General features: G+C 41.3%; 1 protein-coding gene across 1 annotated transcript in view; it reads right to left on the reverse strand.

The window, feature by feature from the left end:
* The window catches only part of Trpm6 (transient receptor potential cation channel subfamily M member 6), a 178,923-nt gene that overhangs the window by 61,963 nt on the left and 95,874 nt on the right, over positions 1-21,086 (reverse strand). The window contains exons 20-24 of the mRNA XM_021151275.3: positions 19,047-19,175; positions 17,343-17,594; positions 8,738-8,912; positions 8,425-8,539; positions 5,996-6,189 (exon numbers count right to left, since the gene is read on the reverse strand). Coding sequence (XP_021006934.1) covers positions 5,996-6,189; positions 8,425-8,539; positions 8,738-8,912; positions 17,343-17,594; positions 19,047-19,175 — 865 coding nt within the window. The remainder of the gene's footprint in view (positions 1-5,995; positions 6,190-8,424; positions 8,540-8,737; positions 8,913-17,342; positions 17,595-19,046; positions 19,176-21,086) is intronic.

Raw genomic sequence — 21,086 nt, forward strand, 5'->3', positions numbered from 1 at the left:
TAGCAGCCCTATTTATAATAGCCAGAAGCTGGAAAGAACCCAGATGTCCCTCAACAGAGGAATGGATACAGAAATTATGGTACATTTACACAATGGAGTACTACTCAGCTATTAAAAAGAATGAATTTATGAAATTCCTAGCCAAATGGATGGACCTGGAGGGCATCATCTTGAGTGAAGTAACACAATCACAAAAGAACTCACACAATATGTATTCATTGATAAGTGGATATTAGCCCAAAACTTAGGATACCCAAGATATAAGATACAATTTGCTAAACGCATGAAACTCAAGAAGAATGAAGACCAAAGTGTGGACACTGTGCACCTTCTTAGAATTGGGAACAAAACACCCAGGGAAGGAGTTACAGAGACAAAGTTCGTAGCTGTGATGAAAGGATGGACCATTTAGAGACTGCTGTATCCAGGGATCCGTCCCATAATCAGCTTCTAAACGCTGACACCATTGCATACACTAGCAAGATTTTGCTGAAAGGACCCAAATATAGCTGTCTCTTGTGAGACGATGCCGGGGCCTAGCAAACATAGGAGTGGATGTTCACAGTCAGCTATTGGATGTATCACAGGGCTCCCAATGGAGAAGCTAGAGAAAGTACCCAAGGAGCTAAAGGGATATGCAACCCTATTGTTGGAACAACATGATGTACTAACCAGAACCCTGGAGCTCTTGTCTCTAGCTGCATATGTATGGAAAGATGGCCTAGTCGGCCATCAATGGAAAGAGAGGCCCATTGGACTTGCAAACTTTATATGCCCCAATATAGGGGAATGCCAGGGCCAAAAGAATGGGAATGGGTGGGTAGGGAAGTGGGGGGTGGTATGGGGGACTTTTGGGATAGTATTGGAAATGTAATTGAGGAAAATATGTAATAAAAATATAAAAAAAATAATAATAATAATAAAAAAAAGAAAATGGAGGGAGCTGGAGTTAGAGTTTAGTCTATAAATCATTTGCCATGCAATCACGGAGACTGGAGCTTGACTTCCAGAACCCACATGAAATGATTTGGTGTGGTATGGGAGTAGCCTAGCACCAGGGAGGCAGACAGTGATGAGCATCCCAGAGCATTGGAAGCTGATGAACTGCCCATAGAGGCACGCTCAGAAGGTGGCTATGAAGTGTCCCAGTACTGCTCCACTCCATATTGTGCGGTTGCAGTTTAATACTATATATTTATTTCCTTACACTTCTCTTGCCTGGAAGGGGTACTATTGTGCTCTGTGATCATGATTCTGGCAAATTTTACGGTTCTAAATGATAAAATATATTCTTGTCTATGCAATCACGAAATACATGAGGCTAGGTAGTTTAAAAAAAAGAGGCTTACAATTGACCTTGGCATGAGCATGTTTTAACTCCTAATACATTTATAGAAGAATTGCATATAGATTTCATTCTATGTTCTCAGAGCATATCTAATTTTTTTCTGTGTGCATTTGTGTGCGTGTGTATTCATAGAGAAGATGAATATATAAGAGGGCACGTGTGTGCACATGTAGGCAAATGGCAGAGGTTGATAGTATGGTGGTATTTCTAAAGTCCAGGTCTGTGAAAACACAGAACATGCCAACTAGTCTGCACTGAATGGCAAGAGTCCAAGCTATCTGCCTTGCTCTGCCTCCCCGGTGCTAGAATTAAAAGAATGCACCAGCATCCATGCCACTGTATGTGAGTTCTGAGACTCGAACTCAGGTCCTCATGCTTGCACAGAAGGCACTTAATAGACTATCATTCTAGCACCCTTTTTTCTTAATTTTTCTCAGATTTCTAGTTTAGATCCTTGGTATTTGAAATATTTTTGTTTCCTTCACTTTCGTCTGTTTTAAATTTATTTTATTGCTTTTTTTTTTTAATGAACCAGTCTCACTATGTAGCTCAGGCTGGCCTCAAACCCGTAGATATCCTCTCCTCCCCCTCTCCATGTCTGGGATCACAGATGGGTATCACAATGCCCAGTATGGTCTTTGTTTGTTAATTATTGTAACTCTTCAAAAGCGAAATTCTCCTATAAATGTATTTCTAGTTAAGACTTGCTTATTCAAAGGTCGATTGCAAGCCTCTTTCATTAAGTAGCTAGCCTCGTGTATTTTGTGATAGCAGTGTGATGCGTGCAAATGGCTTTTCTCCCAGTTGTACTAACAGGAAGGGTAGATTATGGGACAAACATCCCAACCTGTCGCACTGTGCTCCCCAAAAGGCAGTAGTACAAACATCTAAGAATACCAGATAACTCTTTCTTCTTCCTTCTTTAAAAAATGGTGAACATGGTGGACAGGCCGAAGCCTTCTTTTCAATATTTTAATAGTGTGCCATGTTTTCCTGTGTTAACCAAACTTCTCCATATTTATATGCAGCTGGAGAAAGAACATCATTGTCTTTTTTTCCCCGTTGCCTGCTTTAGCTATTAAAAGAGCAATAAGTAATCGACAGATGAAAATCAAGTTTACAGGGGGCAGTGTGGGCTGATGCCATTGCAGCCAGTGTGAGGAAGTCTTGCCTCCTCAGCCTGAGCATGGACGGGGTGGCCCTCTTTCTTTCTGAGAACTACCAGCCAATAGTCAGTCAACACTGCACCCTTCCCTGGAGTAACTAACTCTTTAAAGGACACCTCTCCTTGTGATGCCAAGGCCAACGCAGGCTTTTATCAAACCCCAGCATTCAGAATTTATACACTGCCCTGGTTCTCAGGAAATGGAACCATAAATCACATTTAAGTGTGTTTCTAATATAGGAAATATCAAGAGGGTGTGATGTTGCTAAAGGAACAAACAGAAAATTCCTTCATAAGTGTCTTCACATAAGTCAAGAGAAAAATTAAATATTACTTCATAATTTACTAAAGCAATAGTTTCATTATTCTCCAATTAAACAACCAACGAGAAATTAGTTCTAAATTGAAAATGTGTTTAGTAATAAAAATTGTGTCCCAACTAAAGCACACAATATTTTGTGATTTATATGGCGTGGAGGAACCTTTTTGACATTAGAAAATAATGATAATCTCCCACAGCCCCCATTTTTGATGTCCTATAAGCATGAAGTTTTTCAGGACCAGGATGTCCACCAGCCACCAGCAGCAAATCTGCCCCCAAATTCCCAAAGGGAGCTAGCAACAGGTGCTGCTTGGAGTATGCAGTTCCTAAAACTATCCACGGGGTGGCACTGCTGCCCCATCTGTTGTCTACTCTACCTTTGGAAAGAAGCCCAGAGAATGTTTTAGAACTATGGGTGAACTTTCCTTGGCGCAAAAGCTTTGAATCCAGAACTCCTGTAGTTAACAGATGTAAAGGGAAAAATCTCAGGATGCCACAACACCAAGTTCTCAGCACAGAGATTTATTTGCCCAAGAAAGACAGAAGGCAGGGAATGAAAAGCAAAGGACAGGAGATAGAGAATGAAGGAGAAGGAAACAAGGAAGAGGGGGGAGGGGTTTGTTTAATTACCAAAAATGCAAAGATTCGTAATATTTTCCTCAGGAGAAAAATACTAAAGTAATATCTCTTTGAAGTATGTTGTGTTGGGTGATTTTTTTAAAAATCTAAGTGGCTGACTTGAATTTCAAAAAAAGAAAGAAAGAAAGAAAGAAAGAAAGAAAGAAAGAAAGAAAGAAAGAAAGAAAGAAAGAAAGAAAGAAAGAAAGAAAGAAAGAAAGAAAGAAAGAAGGAAAGGAAGGAAGGAAGGAAGGAAGGAAGAAAGAAAGAAGGAAGGAAGGAAGGAAGGAAGGAAGGAAGGAAGGAAGGAAGGAAGGAAAGAAAGAAAGAAAGAAAGAAAGAAAGAAAGAAAGAAAGAAAGAAAGAAAGAAAGAAAGAAAGAAAGAAAGAAAGAAAGAAAGAAAGAAAGAAAGAAAGAAAGAAAGAAAGTAATGACATCAACTTTGACTTGGGATTATTTGGTTCTACATATACTTTGATCTTTGGTACTATGATTTTTGTACGTTTGGTTGGTTGGGGTTTTTTGTTTTGTTGTTTTCTTTCTTCTGATTTTTTGTTTGTTTGTTTTGTTTTTGTTTGTTTTGTTTTTGTTTGTTTGTTTTTTGTTTTTGTTTTTTGAGACAGGGTTTCTCTGTGTAGCCCTGGCTGTCCTGGAACTCACTCTGTAGACCAGGCTGGCCTCGAACTCAGAAATCCACCTGCCTCTGCCTCCCAAGTGCTGGGATTAAAAGCGTGTACCACCATGCCCAGCCAGTACTATGTTTTTATGCGGAGACTCTTAGCACTGACAATTACACAATCGAAATCTATAGAAATTGAAGACCCTTAAGTATCCTTAAGTTTCAAATATCCAATCCAGATTAAATTCTTATAAAATACACCATGCACACCCATCTCATTGTTGTGCAAATTAGCTTTGTCTTTAATAAATGGATACTTGAGGGTTTTTAAATTTTTATTGTGTATAGATACTTTGCATGCTTGTGTGTCTGTGTGCCACGTTCATGCAGTACCCACTGAGGCTGTAAGAGGTGTGAGATCCCTTAGACCTGAAGTTACAGATGGTTACAAGCTGCCCCATGGGTGCTGGGCGTCATGCTCATGGGGTCCTCAGAGGGCAACCAGTGCTGTCATCTCTACACCCACCATCCCCTGGATTACTTTTATATCAATGGCTATGTGATCTGCTATCAGCTAATTCATGTGCACCTTATAAAGTTCTACATACCCTAGGGCCAACCTGGGGAAAAAAAAACAAGTAAGCATCCTGACTTGAATAAAACAGAACAGGAGCGCACATTTCCAGTTGTCTGTGCTTCACACTGCTTTTCCGAAAATAAGCATCCTTTTTGTGCCCTCGTCTGATTTTAGGAGGTTAAGAGACCAGAGCTGTGATTCCAGTTTATCCACTAGGCAAAGCTCGATTCTCTGTTTCCCTGGATCTGAGACCTTTTGAATCACCTGTCTACACAGCAGGGCAATAAGTGCGGGTCAGGTGACTCTGCTCTCTAAGAGATACCCAGAGGAGTTCCCAGGTCAGCAGAGAAAATACAGGTTTTTCTCGAAGTTCTAGAACACATTCACGACATTGTCTTCCTGGCTCTGTTTCAGCATACCATTTAACTGTAAACATATTTTTTTATTCTTCTGAAGTAATTGTTGTCTCAGAGGCTCATCACCTCAGTCTGCTAACAGAGGCCTAGTCCTGGAGGCTTCCAGCCTCTGACAATCTTACTTTCTCAGCCTCTGAGACTTGTTCCTGAATAAGCTCACCCTTTCTAGGTCTCGATGGCCTGTTTCAGCTCAAATACCTCTCCAATCTGACTGATTCAATCTGGCTTCTCTCTTAGTCTCTGACTTTTTGTTCTGCTTGGCCTCATACTAACTTTGACAGTATGTTCTAATCTCCTGGCTCTTTCTCCTTCTCTGGAGGATTCTGTCTTCACCTGTGTCTAGCTTGTTCTCTTTGCAACCTGTCTCTCTACAACTGTCCTGGTAAAACTGCCTTTCCTCCTCCTCCTCCTCCCCCTTCTTCCTTCTTCTATCTCTCTGTCTCTGTCTCTGTCTGTCTCTCTCTCCATCCCCCACTGCTCTTTTATATAGCTTACCTTTCCTCTCTCTTCTCATGAGAATTGAACATATCCTACTCCATCAAATCTTTCTTGCTTTGTCTGATACTCAACTAGGCGTCACTTTCAACGTGAGTGCTTTCTTCTACAAGCTAACATTACCTTCACTGTTTGAGATTCAAGGTGTATACTAAGGACTGAGCCACGCCACAACTAGAAACAGGTATTTTCAGGTAATTACACAATCTTGGGGTTCACAGTGTGATCAAATATCCTGCGACATTTAACAGAGGCAAAAATAGTCATGAGACCCCAGACAAAGGTGAGGGCTTGCAGCCAGTGTGTTCTCAGGACCTTCATGTGGGGACCTCGCTAGAATTACCAGTCTCCAGTGCCCCCACCCTTCCCTCCTTCATCCCCAGTGTCTGCCCTTTTCCTTCCTTCCTTCCTTCTGTTCCTCCAGAGAAACTTACTTAGCCCTCCATCCCCCTCTTCCTGGTCCTGTGGGGCTGGGCGACAGCACAGACCTCGGAGGAGCAGGCACAGGTGACTCAGCAGGATAAAGGGAGGAGGCAGCCAGGGCTTCTGGTGGTAGGTCATGATGTAGCGATAGCGGTTGTATTTCCAGAGCTTGTTCGAGATGGATTTTATATCTAAGTAAATGTTGCTGTAGGTGGAAAAAAGAGAGACAGACAGAGAGAGAATATCTTAATATTGGGACCCCAAAATGTGACAGTTAGACCCTTTCTTCCAACTCGTCTGATTGGTTAACAGATAATCAGCAGCAGTTAGCCAATAATTATTATCCACTTAGGATTTTTATTCCATCAAATAAAATACAGTAACCACTTTTTACAACAAAAAAATGTTCATTGGAACAGTGAACAAAATGCAGACACTGAAATCAGATATTAGGAAAATAGCAATATTTTAGGCAGAAAACAGAAACTGCCCTGTTGTGCTGTGTGAGGGGGCACCTTTGCTTCTCATATATGAAGCTCTCCTCCAGAATGTAACTCCTCCTTTGTTGTAAACAAGTCTGATGCTCCCGTGTGCTATTGACCTTATAAAGATATCCTTCACATGCCAAAAGCAGGAACTGATGAAATAATTCTAGCTAAAATATCTCAACAGAATCATCTGACGGAAGAAGACATAGGAGAGAAGACTCGATCCTTCCTTAAATACGCCAATACACAGAGCTTCCAGAGGGAACTTGATAAATTATTCACATTAACTTTACAGTGAAAGTAGCCTCTTGTTGGTCATCACTCTGGGTTTTCTCTTAAATTACATCAGTTTTAAAGGAAGCCAATGAACACTAAAGACACTAAAGAATTACAAATGGAAATTTTAGCAGGTGGTGGAGTGCTTCAAAAGAGCATATTGCCCTGAACTGTGTATATATTTAACACTGGTAGCAAGCCCAGTGGAATACTACTTAGGTTTTTTTAAAGTAAGTTTCTTCAGAAGAAAAAAAAATGGTAGAGTATAAATCTGAACAAAATTTAGTCAATAAAAAAATTGTCAAGCAAAACCTGACCAGTGATAAGGAGGAAGAGACACAGCTCTCCTTGAAAGAATTGGGTGAGGATAAGACGGAGAGAGGCGTGTCCCAGGGCCTGTGAAGTGGCAGACTGACACATGGCTGGGTTAGAACCCTGATTCCCAGAGTGTGAAAACTCTCAGAGTCAACATCACCTGAGTACACAGGGACATTCTTGAACTCTATCCCAGCATCTCCAGGGCACGTGAGGTCAAGCACATTCTTGGGCTCTATCGCAACACCATTGGATGGGAAACTACAAGAGGGCGGGGTCATTAGTCTGCACTTCTGCAGGCTTTCATGTGTCTTCGAGTCACAGGTGACTTCAGCCTGTCCACCAGCAGGGAGTAACATTCACAAAGTATTTCAAGGTCTTTAATGCTAAGAACTCTAGCTTCAATACCCGCCCCCCCCATAAGTAATCGGATCTGGGGTCACCATGCCTGTTTGTTCCTCAAAGTGTTGGTCTCTATATTGAGTGTTGGGGAAGAAAGGGGAAGAGACAGAAGGAAAGGAATGCAGGAGAAGAAAAAGGAAGAGGAGAGGAGAGGGGAGGGAGAGGAAAGGGGAGGAGAGAGTAGAAGAGAGGGGAGGGGAGAGGAGGGGAGGGGAGGGGAGGGGAGGGGAGGGGAGGGGAGGGGAGGGGAGGAGAGGGGAGGGGAGGGGAGGGGAGGGGAGGGGAGAGAAGAGAAGACTATAGGTTGGACTTCTCAGAGATGCTCTTCCCTGTAGGTTTTGGAAAGCCTGGAAATGGAACAATTCTATAATGGGAAGGAGTAGTTCAAGAGTTTGCCCTGGGAGGGTCACAGGATCAATAAGGCTGGAGTGCCAGTGAAGCAGGCTCTATAAATAGTATTTCCCAGATATACAGAATAAGAACAAGAACAGGAAAATATACAGATATAGGAAAAGGCCAAAGCTCTAGGCCTAAGATCTTTTTTAGTGTAAAATGGAGACACTGAGCCAGAAAGGCAGAGGGGGAAGAAGAAGCTAACTATGAGGGAGAACGAAGAAAGCGGGACAGACAAGGGACACTTTGAAAAAGCACACACCGAACCCTTAGTGGGCTGTCAACTCCAACCCTCCCATTCTGCAGAACTCCAACTATGCAGTAACAGCTTGAATCTCCTCTCATTGTGTGTGCTTCCATTGTGACTTCTGCAATGTTGTTGCCTACGACTTTGACTTCTTTCCTACCAATAGTTTCACACCCTTGCTTTAAAGCCACAGCATTAAAACATGGAACACACGTAAGGACAAAAGGTCACATAACCCAACATGCGTGGGAATATACTCAAGATAGCTGCTCCCCTGTTTTGGTAAATAAAATAATTGTATTTCATCAGAGTTACCTACTTGAAACAGGCAATCAGAAGGTTCACCATGATGATGTATTGCACAAAGAGGTAGACAGCTTGCAGGAATGGAGTCAGGAAAGAACCCGGAGGGCAAGAAGTCTCATTTGAACAAACTACAAAGAAAGAATTTAAAAGTGAGAGGAGATAAGCTACAGCCCTGGGGATCTCTGCAAATATTTGACCCTTAGCATCCGAGAACACCACAAACTTTTCACATTGAAAGGATTCTTGTGACTGCTTTCCGGATTTGCTTTTATTCTGAGTATCTCCATGGGTTCTGATTCTGAGTGAAGGCAAAACCTCATATGTACCATCTATATCTGAAGCATAGACTTCTCCATACATCATCCAATACGGTTCAAAGACGATGTCACGAGCCAGGCGCCATGAAGGAGGCTCCTTCGGTGAGAGGATGGCTTTGCGAGCCACGCCAAAGCTCAGCAGGACAATGGCCATGATGATCACAATGTAGAACATGTTTGCTGCCTGCAAAACAGCACAGCACAACAACACAAATTTGAATTTATCACAAATCAAGCCCTAACGGTCATCACCACACTGACAGAGAACTAGTCTAGTCAGTGGCTCAAATGCCTCCATCTAAGACTGCTGAGTTCTCTCTGCCTGTTAGCTTCTTTTCTCTACACAGTATGTGCTTTGGCCAGTGACATCTATAGAGTTATATGGTGTGCAGAAATTATGAATAGAGACGCCTTCTGTAAGCAGCAATCAAACTAGCACCCAAAGTTGACCAATGACATCAAAGACTTAATTAGAAAAACCTTAAAAGGATAATGGTATATTCAAATTATTCTAATACATGTTCCCAGGATTCCCTCACAGATTCATGAGGTGTCTTAGAAATTGATTATACCAGTTTCCTCCTATGTTTTCAAATACAGCAACACAACTCACTTGTTCACCATGGCAGACTAAGAAGTCACCAATATTTCCACTCTCTCCACATTTCTTATCTTATTAAGTGGTAGCTACAAGATTCAAGTAGCCAATGGGCTAAAGAATGACAGCAATAACCTGGCCTGAGCTGCTAAGCCCTGCTGGACTTTATCACTCTTCTTGTTGCCAAGGGAGACTCAGGAAGGGGCTACGTTGCATGGGTATGCCACACAAATGGGCAATTCTGCATTCTGCAGTCAGTACTTAGAGAACCCTAGCTTCTGGGAGAAAGGACTTGTGCCTAACCACTGAGGTGCACTGGTTGTCTAACCTCTAATAAATATGACATTTCCAAAATCAGACGATGCATGTATGGTCTAAGAGAAAAAATGGTAAGAAAGAAGAAAATCTGAGGGCTGCCCTGGGGTTCAGCAGTACAGTGCTTGCCTGTCATGCATGAGGCCCTAAGTTCAACTCCCAGGCCTGCCATAAGGAGGAGGAGGAGAGAGAAAGGAAGCAGAAGAAAAGTAGCAGGGGAGGTGGGAGCTGGAAGCAGTAGCAGAAGGTCCTTCCTAAATCCTTCTGGTCCCTCTCCCTCTGTCTTTTTTTCTGTACTCCTCCTGACCCTCCAGAACATCACCTTTCTTTGTATTCTAGAAATAAATGCTAAGATAATCTTGGGGTTGGACTTCTAGACAGTAGATCTTTATGGAGTTTCAAAATTCCACATGGCAAAAGCTGGCAGAATGTTCAGCAAGCTCAGAGGATAGACTAGGAGCCAGGCCACCGACTGTGGGAACCTGGATCGCCAACATATACATAAGTAGAGTGAATCTACTTAACTTCTGTTTCCTTGTATGTAAAAAGTAGGTACTATTTAATTCATAAAGTTGCTACAAATATTAATAGTTAATGCATCTAAAGTCTCTCCTATCGTATGTGGTGCCTAGTTAAGACTACTTAAGCCTGAAAAAAGCACCGGGGTAGCTAGGGCGCAGGGTCGGCTGACACTCGCCAGCTACCCACAACACCCGCCACAGGATCTCAAGACTTCTGGTGAGTGGAACAAAGCTTCTGCTCCAAACCAATTGCGCGCAGGACCTGAGACTGCATTAGTTAGGGAAGCAGAAACCGGCCTGAGTAGGGCCACAGGCCTCATCCGGCCGGACCAGCACCGGGGTAGCTAGAGCGCAGGGTCGGCTGACACCCAACAGCTACCAACGACCCCCACCACAGGATTTTGAGACTGCTGGTGAGTGGAACACAGCTTCTGCTCCAATCTTTAAACAGTGACAACGACAACAACTAACCCCAGAGATTACCAGATAGCGAATGGTAAACGTAATAATCTTACTAACAGAAACCAAGACCACTCACCATCATCAGAACCCAGCACTCCCACTTCGCCCAGTCCAGGGCACCCCAACACACCGGAAAAGCTAGACACGGATCTAAAAGCATATCTCCTGATGATGGTAGAGGACTTCAAGAAGGACTTTAATAACACACTTAAAGAAATACAAAGGAACACTGGTAAACAGGTAGAAGACAGTAAGAGGAAGCACAAAAATCCCTTAAAGAATTGCAGGAGAACACTGCTAAAGAGTTACAAATCCTTAAAGAAAAGCAGGATAACATAATCAAACAGGTAGAAGTCCTTACAGAAAAACAGGAAAACACATCCAAACAGATGATGGAAATGAACAAAACCATACTAGACCTAAAAAGGGAAGTAGACACAATAAAGAAAACCCAAAATGAGGCAACACTGGAGATAGAAACCCTAGGAAAGAAATCTGGAACCATAGATACCAGCATCAGCAACAGAATACAAGAGATGGAAGAGAGAATCTCAGGTGCAGAAGATTCCATAGAGAACATCGGCACAACAATCAAGGAAAATGTAAAATGCAAAAAGATCCTAACTCAAAACATCCAAGAAATACAGGACACAATGAGAAGACCAAACCTACGGATAATAGGAGTGGAAGAGAATGAAGATTTTCAACTCAAAGGACCAGCAAACATCTTCAACAAAATTATAGAAGAAAACTTCCCAAATCTAAAGAAAGAGATGCCCATGAACATACAAGAAGCCTACAGAACTCCAAATAGACTGGACCAGAAAAGAAATACCTCCCGACACATAATAATCAGAACAACAAATGCTCTAAATAAAGATAGAATACTAAAAGCAGTAAGAGAAAAAGGCCAAGTAACATATAAAGGCAAGCCTATCAGAATTACACCAGATTTTTCACCAGAGACTATGAAAGCCAGAAGATCCTGGACGGATGTTATACAGACACTAAAAGAACACAAATTCCAGCCCAGGCTACTATACCCAGCCAAACTCTCAATTAACATAGATGGAGAAACCAAAGTATTCCACGACAAAACCAAATTCACACATTATCTCTCCACGAATCCAGCCCTTCAAAGGATAATAACAGAAAAAAACCAATACAAGGACAGGAACCACGCCCTAGAAACAACAAGAAGGTAATCCCTCAACAAACCTAAAAGAAGACAGCCACAAGAACAGAATGCCAACTTTAACAACAAAAATAACAGGAAACAACAATTACTTTTCCTTAATATCTCTTAATATCAATGGACTCAACTCCCCGATAAAAAGACATAGACTAACAAACTGGCTACACAAACAAGACCCAACATTTTGCTGCTTACAGGAAACTCATCTCAGAGAAAAAGATAGACACTACCTCAGAATGAAAGGCTGGAAAACAATTTTCCAAGCAAATGGTATGAAGAAACAAGCTGGAGTAGCCATTCTAATATCTGATAAGATTGACTTCCAACCCAAAGTCATTAAAAAAGACAGAGAGGGACACTTCATACTCATCAAAGGTAAAATCTTCCAAGAGGAACTATCAATCCTGAATATCTATGCTCCAAATACAAAGGCAGCCACATTCATTAAAGAAACTTTAGTAAATCTCAAAGCACACATTGCACCTCATACAATAATAGTGGGAGACTTCAACACACCACTTTCACCAATGGACAGATCATGGAAACAGAAACTAAACAGGGACACAGTGAAACTAACAGAAATTATGAATCAAATGGATCTGGCAGATATCTACAGAACATTCTATCCTAAAACAAAAGGATATACCTTCTTTTCAGCACCTCATGGTACCTTCTCCAAAATTGACCACATAATTGGTCACAATACAGGCCTCAACAGATACAAAAATATTGAAATTGTCCCATGCATCCTATCAGATCACCATGGACTAAGGCTGATCTTCAATAACAAAATAAATAATAGAAAGCCAACCTTCACGTGGAAACTGAACAACACTCTTCTCAATGATACCTTGGTCAAGGAAGGAATAAAGAAAGAAATTAAGGACTTTTTAAAGTTCAAAGAAAATGAAGCCACAACATACCCAAACTTATGGGACGCAATGAAAGCATTTCTAAGAGGAAAACTCATAGCTCTGAGTGCCTCCAAAAGGAAAATAGAGAGAGCACACATTAGCAGCTTGACAACATACCTAAAAGCACTAGAACAAAAGGAAGCAAATTCACCCAAGAGGAGTAGACAGCAGGAAATAATCAAACTCAGGGGCGAAATCAACCAAGTGGAAACAAGAAGAACTATTCAAAGAATCAACCAATCAAGGAGCTGGTTCTTTGAGAAAATCAACAAGATAGATAAACCCTTAGCCAGACTCACTAGAGGGCAAAGGGAAAGCATCCTAATTAACAAAATCAGAAATGAAAAAGGAGACATAACAACAGATCCTGAAGACATCCAAAACACCATCAGATCCTTCTACCAAAGGCTATACTCAACAAAACTGGAGAACCTGGATGAAATGGAGAAGTTCCTAGACAGATACCAGGTACCAAAGTTGAATCAAGATCAGGTTAATGATCTAAACAGCCCTGTATCCCCCAAAGAAATAGAAGCAGTCATTAATAGTCTCCCAACTAAAAAAAGCCCAGGACCAGATGGGTTTAGTGCAGAGTTCTATCAGACCTTCAAAGAAGATCTAATCCCAGTTCTTCACAAACTATTCCACAAAATAGAAACAGAAGGTACTCTACCCAACTCATTCTATGAAGCCACAATTACTCTGATACCTAAACCACAAAAAGACCCAACAAAGATAGAAAACTTCAGACCAATATCCCTTATGAACATTGATGCAAAAATCCTCAATAAAGTTCTTGCTAACCGAATCCAAGAACACATCAAAACAATCATCCATCCTGACCAAGTAGGTTTCATCCCAGGGATGCAGGGATGGTTCAATATATGGAAATCCATCAACGTAATCCAGTATATAAACAAACTCAAAGACAAAAACCACATGGTCATCTCGTTAGATGCGGAAAAAGCATTTGACAAGATCCAACACCCATTCATGATAAAAATCTTGGAAAGAACAGGAATTCAAGGCCCATACCTAAACATGATAAAAGCAATCTACAGCAAACCAGTAGCCAACATCAAAGTAAATGGTGAGAAGCTTGAAGCAATCCCTCTAAAATCAATGACTAGACAAGGCTGTCCACTTTCTCCATACCTATTCAACATTGTACTTGAAGTCCTAGCCAGAGCAATTCGACAACAAAAGGAGATCAAAGGGATACAAATTGGAAAAGATGAAGTCAAAATATCACTTTTTGCAGATGATATGATAGTATACATAAGTGACCCTAAAAATTCCACCAGAGAACTCCTAAGCCTGATAAACAGCCTCGTTGAAGTAGCTGGATATAAAATTAACTCAAACAAATCAATGGCCTTTCTCTACACAAAGAATAAACAGGCTGAGAAAGAAATTAGGGAAACAACACCCTTCTCAATAGTCACAAATAATATAAAATATCTTGGCGTGACTCTAACTAAGGAAGTGAAAGATTTGTATAATAAAAACTTCAAGTCTCTGAAGAAAGAAATTATAGAAGATCTCAGAAGATGGAAAGATCTCCCATGCTCATGGATTGGCAGGATCAACATTGTAAAAATGGCTATCTTGCCAAAAGCAATCTACAGATTCAATGCAATCCCCATCAAAATTCCAAATCAATTCTTCAACGAATTAGAAAGTGCAATCTCCAAATTCATCTGGAATAACAAAAAACTTAGGATAGCAAAAACTCTTCTCAAGGATAAAAGAACCTCTGGTGGAATCACCATGCCGGACCTAAAGCTTTACTACAGAGCAATTGTGATAAAAACTGCATGGTACTGGTATAGTGACAGACAAATAGACCAATGGAATAGAATTGAAGACCCAGAAATGAACCCATACACCTACGGTCACTTGATGTTGGACAAGGGAGCTAAAAACATCCAGTAGAAGAAAGACAGCATCTTCAACAAATGGTGCTGGCACAACTGGTTGTTAACATGTAGAAGAATGCGAATCGATCCATTCCTATCTCCTTGTACTAAGGTCAAGTCTAAGTGGATCAAGGAACTTCACATAAAACCAGAGACACTGAATCTTATAGAGGAGAAAGTGGGGAAAAGCCTAGAAGATATGGGCACAGGGGGAAAATTCCTGAATAGAACAGTAATGGCTTGTGCTGTAAGATCGAGAATTGACAAGTGGGACCTCATGAAACTGCAAAGCTTCTGCAAGGCTAAAGACACCATCAATAAGACAAAAAAACCACCAACAGATTGGGAAAGGATCTTCACCTATCCTAAATCAGATAAGGGACTAATATCCAATATATATAAAGAACTCAAGAAGGTGGACTCCAGAAAGTCAAATAACCCCATTAAAAAATGGGGCTCAGAACTGAACAAAGACTTCTCACCTGAGGAATACCGAATGGCAGAGAAGCACCTGAAAAAATGTTCAACATCCTTAATCATCAGGGAAATGCAAATCAAAACAACCCTGAGATTCCACCTCACACCAGTCAGAATGGCTAAGGACAAAAATTCAGGTGACAGCAGATGCTGGCGAGGATGTGGAGAAAGAGGAACACTCCTCCATTGTTGGTGGGATTGCAAGCTTGTACAACCACTCTGGAAATCAGTCTGGCGGTTCCTCAGAAAATTGGACATAGTACTACCGGAGGATCCAGCAATACCTCTCCTGGGCATATATCCAGAAGATGTCCCAACCGGTAAAAAGGACACATGCTCCACTATGTTCATAGCAGCCCTATTTATAATAGCCAGAAGCTGGAAAGAACCCAGATGTCCCTCAACAGAGGAATGGATACAGAAATTATGGTACATTTACACAATGGAGTACTACTCAGCTATTAAAAAGAATGAATTTATGAAATTCCTAGCCAAATGGATGGACCTGGAGGGCATCATCTTGAGTGAAGTAACACAATCACAAAAGAACTCACACAATATGTATTCACTGATAAGTGGATATTAGCCCAAAACTTAGGATACCCAAGATATAAGATACAATTTGCTAAACGCATGAAACTCAAGAAGAATGAAGACCAAAGTGTGGACACTGTGCACCTTCTTAGAATTGGGAACAAAACATCCAGGGAAGGAGTTACAGAGACAAAGTTCGTAGCTGTGATGAAAGGATGGACCATTTAGAGCCTGCCGTATCCAGGGATCCATCCCATAATCAGCTTCTAAACGCTGACACCATTGCATACACTAGCAAGATTTTGCTGAAAGGACCCAAATATAGCTGTCTCTTGTGAGACGATGCCGGGGCCTAGCAAACACAGAAGTGGATGTTCACAGTCAGCTATTGGATGTATCACAGGGCTCCCAATGGAGAAGCTAGAGAAAGTACCCAAGGAGCTAAAGGGATCTGCAACCCTATTGTTAGAACAACATGATGTACTAACCAGAACCCCGGAGCTCTTGTCTCTAGCTGCATATGTATGGAAAGATGGCCTAGTCGGCCATCACTGGAAAGAGAGGCCCATTGGACTTGCAAACTTTATATGCCCCAATATAGGGGAATGCCAGGGCCAAAAGAATGGGAATGGGTGGGTAGGGAAGTGGGGGGCGCTATGGGGGACTTTTGGGATAGCATTGGAAATATAATTGAGGAAAATATGTAATAAAAATATTAAAAATTAAAAAAAAAAGGCTACTTAGCCTAAGAGGAAGTGATTTAAAATAAAGCACTTTCAGAGAATACATTCTTGGTGGTAAAGCCTTATACAAGTAAAGAGCCATGTGACTCAATCCCATATGGCAAGCCTTCACAAAAGGCTAAACTAAGTGTTCCTATTAACTACCCAAGCCCATGTTTATATACAAGTTTATGGTTAGTCAGAAATGAGTCTCGGTGCTTCTAGAAGCAATTACAGACTAAGTGCACTGGGGAGATGGCTCGGTGTTAACACGCTTACTGCACCTGAGATTAGAGTCCCAGAAAGCATTTAAAAGGTGGGCAAGGAATGGGGGAACAGGTGGCTCCTGGGAGCTCACTAGCCAGACAGTCTAGATCAAAGTGAGCATTAAGTTCAATAAGAGTCCTCTGTTTCAAAACATAAGGTAGAGAGCTATGGTGATCTGAATGCAAATAGCCCTGATCAGCTCATATATTTTAATGTAAGTCCCCAGTTGGTGGGACTGTTTTGGAACGACTGGGCAGTGTGCTTTTGTTGGAGTGTGTCAATTTGAGTGGGCTTTAAAGTTCACAGTTTAAAAGCCCATATCATTCACAGTGAGCTAACTAGTGCTCCCATGCCTACTGCTTCAGTGGCATCCCTGACTACCTGTTGCCATGCTCCCCACCAAGATGGTCTCAGACTCTAATCCTCTGGAGCCATAGGCCCCCAAATTAAATTCTTCCTTTCGTACCTTGGTCATGGTGTCTCTTCACAGCAATAGAAAAAAATAAGACAAGAGAAATAGTGGAAGACACCCAGCCCTCTACAGAGGCAAACACAGGTGAGGGCAGCCACAAACAAACATGTGCACACGTTCATATATCACAAGAGAGAAGATTAAAGTATGGAATATGAACCATGCAGTGGAACTACTGAAAGGGGAGATGCTTGTGTTTAAAGTGAGGGTGCACTCACCATTTTGGCAATCATGGTCACATACGGACCTGCATGTTGATTCACAGCAAAGAAGTCCATGAGCCGAGAAAACCAAAATATGATGTCTATGCAGTAGATGAGTCTCCCTGCAGTTTGAAAAGGTGGATGTCCCCACCGTAGGCCAAAGCCAACAGCAAACAGGCCAATCGCCACAGTTTCCATGAGGTTCCAGTACTCACTGAGCCACATCTTCACCTTCTGAGTAAACTTGCTTGGTTCTGAAATGCAGATCTAATTGGAGAGAGAGAAAGAGAGATTGAGAGAGAGAGAGAGAGAGAGAGAGAGAGAGAGAGAGAGAGATTTAAATAATGGGATCTAGCTGAGGATGCAGTAATGTTACAGAGCACTTGTCTCCAACACGCAAGGCCCTGGGGTCAGTCCTCAAAACCGCAGCAAAAGGAGAATACTAAAAATAGCTTTTTCAAATGCATTAACCTGTCATTTAAATAGTAAGCCAACTCCTGCAAATTTTACATCCCAAGCCAATCTGAGAATCATGGAACCCTTGCTAATTGAATTATTTAAACCATCCTATAAATATATATTTAATGCCTGTTAGTTAAAATTAATGAAGAATTAACCTCAGTATCTAGCATTACTACCATTAATCCTAGCCACCACTTGAGAGACCAACTAGAAATGGCCAAAAGAAAGAATTTTGTTCTAGCTTTCACGGATTCTATGTGAGGGCAGAGCAACCACGGGACATTTCAGAAGTCAGCACAGCAATGCCTCTGCCTATGATTCTGATTCATGAGCTGAGGGCAGAGGACACTGACAAGAATCCAAGTTGTCCTGTAATCTAGTCCTAAGTTGCTACCCAGTAAGCTTTTGGCAAACCGCTAAGCATGTGCTGTTGAAACCCACTAGTGTTAAGAAACTCCCCTTGCAATATTATAGCAGGCACACTGCAATGTAAACAGCAAGCTTGTTTCCCCCAAAATGTAAAAATCATGGTAGAATTTAGATTGAATTTCTCTTTTATAAACTTCATTAGCAGACAATGCAATATAATCGCTAAGAAGACACTTACCATAGAGTGTTGCCCAAATTACCCCTGGAATGAGACAAGTGTAGAGACATGCAGAGACATGGACACATAGCTAGGACAGTTGAAGTCCTAACTACTTGGGATTATATTTACAACTGCATTAAGTGACCAGTGGCAAGGTAGAAATGAAAATGCTTAATTTTGTTTCTTAGACTCCTTCTCCCAGAAAGATATTCAGCATCCATTTACAAGGGTGTTTACCAGAAACTTCCACATGCTGTGAATATATTCCTTATATATTTTGCACCTTTAGCCATTAATGTGTCACTTATATGGTAAAACTGACAGTAGATAGTAAGTGTAGGTTATTAAAAATTCAGACCACAAAGAAAACTACATTGTGGGAAGCAATCAGTTGGAGAGTTCATTAGCAAATAGATGACATTGCCCATTGCTCCCTGAGTAATAAATAAAGATTGTGCTTCAAAATGGCTGCTTTCAAAGGTCAGCACAAAGTCTTTGGCAAGAACCAGGAATGAAACCAGACATCTCCTGAGCAACCTGCTTGTAGATAATCGGAATCAGTGTGTTCTCTTTCCCCTCACATACTTGACATGAGTCCACTTTCATCCCCAGAGCCAACAACACCTCTTCTGGGTTGTGCAGAAGACACAGTTCAAAGGACCACTCACCTCCCTGACCTTCTCAATAGCATTGGTGAAGATGTAGATGATGACAAGCCATTCGTGCACGCTGGGTTGGGGCTGCATCTCCACCAACACTGTGTAAGTGAACAGCATGAGGAATGCCAAATAAGCCATCTGTGAGGGACACACATTCCCTGGACGTGAGCTCAAGTGACCACAAAGGATGTCAAGCAAGGGCAGACAGAGCCCAGAAGAAGCACAGACATGAACTTCTACAGGACAACATGAAAATATCACAGGGACTACTTCTGATAATGGATTGCTTCATGTCAAGGAATGCATAAGCATCTCCTATCTAGGAACAGAAGACTGGTACAAGAAGGAGACATTATCCTATTAGCACTAACCATTGCAGCATGCATACTGTGAGCTAGCAGCAAATCAGAAAAGAGTCTCATGCCTTCCCTCTAGTTGCAGCTTGGAAAATTAATGTATACCAAGACAAGTAGTGTCCCTGGACACCTATCTTCACGGTAAGATGACAGTCCCTACCACAGGGAAGTTAGTGTATAGTGATTAAAATGTTATTCTGGCTAGAGAGATGGAGAGATGGATCACAATTAACTGATCTGGCTTGTGTGACTGAATTTAGCTCCCAGCACCCATCTTGGCCAGCTCACACTACCTGTGACTCAAGCTCCAGGGTATCTGGAACTGTCTTCTGCATTTTAGGGGTACCTACATATGTACACACACACACGATAGATAGATAGATAGATAGATAGATAGATAGATAGATAGATAGATAGATAGATAGATAGATAGATAGGTAGGTAGGTAGGTAGGTAGATAGATAGATAGATAGATAGATAGATAGATAGATAGATAGATAGATAGATAGATAGATAGATGTTTGGGGTTTTTGTTGGTTTTTTTTTTTTTGATAAATGTTTTGTTAAAGGTAAAAAGCAATCAAGGATGGCACCTGATTTCAACATCTGGCCTTCACATTCATACATGTGCAGCTGCACTTACGCACCCATATGACTATGTACACATGAAGAGATTAGTCATCTAGGTACAGTATACAAAAGCTGACAGAGTCTACTGGCTATCAGGCAAAGTGTTAGGTGCATGGTGCAAGTCCACACAGACCATAGCTCAAGTGTATAAGTCAATGCATAGTTTATAGGAGTCAGTCCTCTCCTCCTACCTTGGCTCTGAGGCCAAAGTCATATAGTCAAGCTTGGCAGCAAGTATTCTCGCCTGGGAGCCATCTTGTTGAACCATCTCTGTTTTATTATGAGTCATGGATGTTCACTGAACTTGGAACTCACTAATATATCTGGACTGACTTGCCAGTAAGCTCAAGGGATCTTATCTGTTTCTACCTCCCCAGTGTTGGAATCAGAAATGCTGCACCATGACTAGTGTTTCACGTGGATGCTGGAAATCGGAACCTGGGTCTACAAGCTGTGTTGTAAGCTCCAGGCCCTGTACCTACCAAGCCATCTCCCAAGTCCTAGGATTACCATTTAGAAACAGATAACTGTCATTCCGAACTATATATTTATTATGTGCAATAAGTACGTGGTTGCCAAGTCAATATTCTGAGGTTATATATTATGTGGATTTAAATAGACATCCTGTTCTATTAAAACTTCAAATGTCTTTGGAACACAAAACAATGACTGTGCAGAATCTAAGTATAGACAAGCATTAGAAAAATATATGCTACTAAATAAATATGAGAAGCACTCAGTATCTGTATGCTTTCACTGAATGGCCACTCTCCACAGAAGATTGAAGTTTGATCCAACAACTCATATTCTCAACTTTAAATCATCTCCTTACTTACATTCAAAGCTTATGCTATTGAAAACAACCAAACCAAAAGACACTACTCCTACAAAACAATTGGTTCAGCTCATAATTTTTATTGATTACTGACTTATTTTGCCTAAGAAAGGTAGGAAAAAAAAAAAAACACCACCATTCAATTCAACACTCAGGACTGTTAAGATCATTGTACTTAAACACTCCAACTGCTCAGTCTTGCCTTGCTGTGTCTAAGCATGCCAAGAG

Source organism: Mus caroli, unplaced genomic scaffold, assembly GCF_978045245.1.
Source record: "Mus caroli unplaced genomic scaffold, Mus_caroli_1 scaffold_20, whole genome shotgun sequence".
Taxonomy (NCBI): domain Eukaryota; kingdom Metazoa; phylum Chordata; class Mammalia; order Rodentia; family Muridae; genus Mus; species Mus caroli.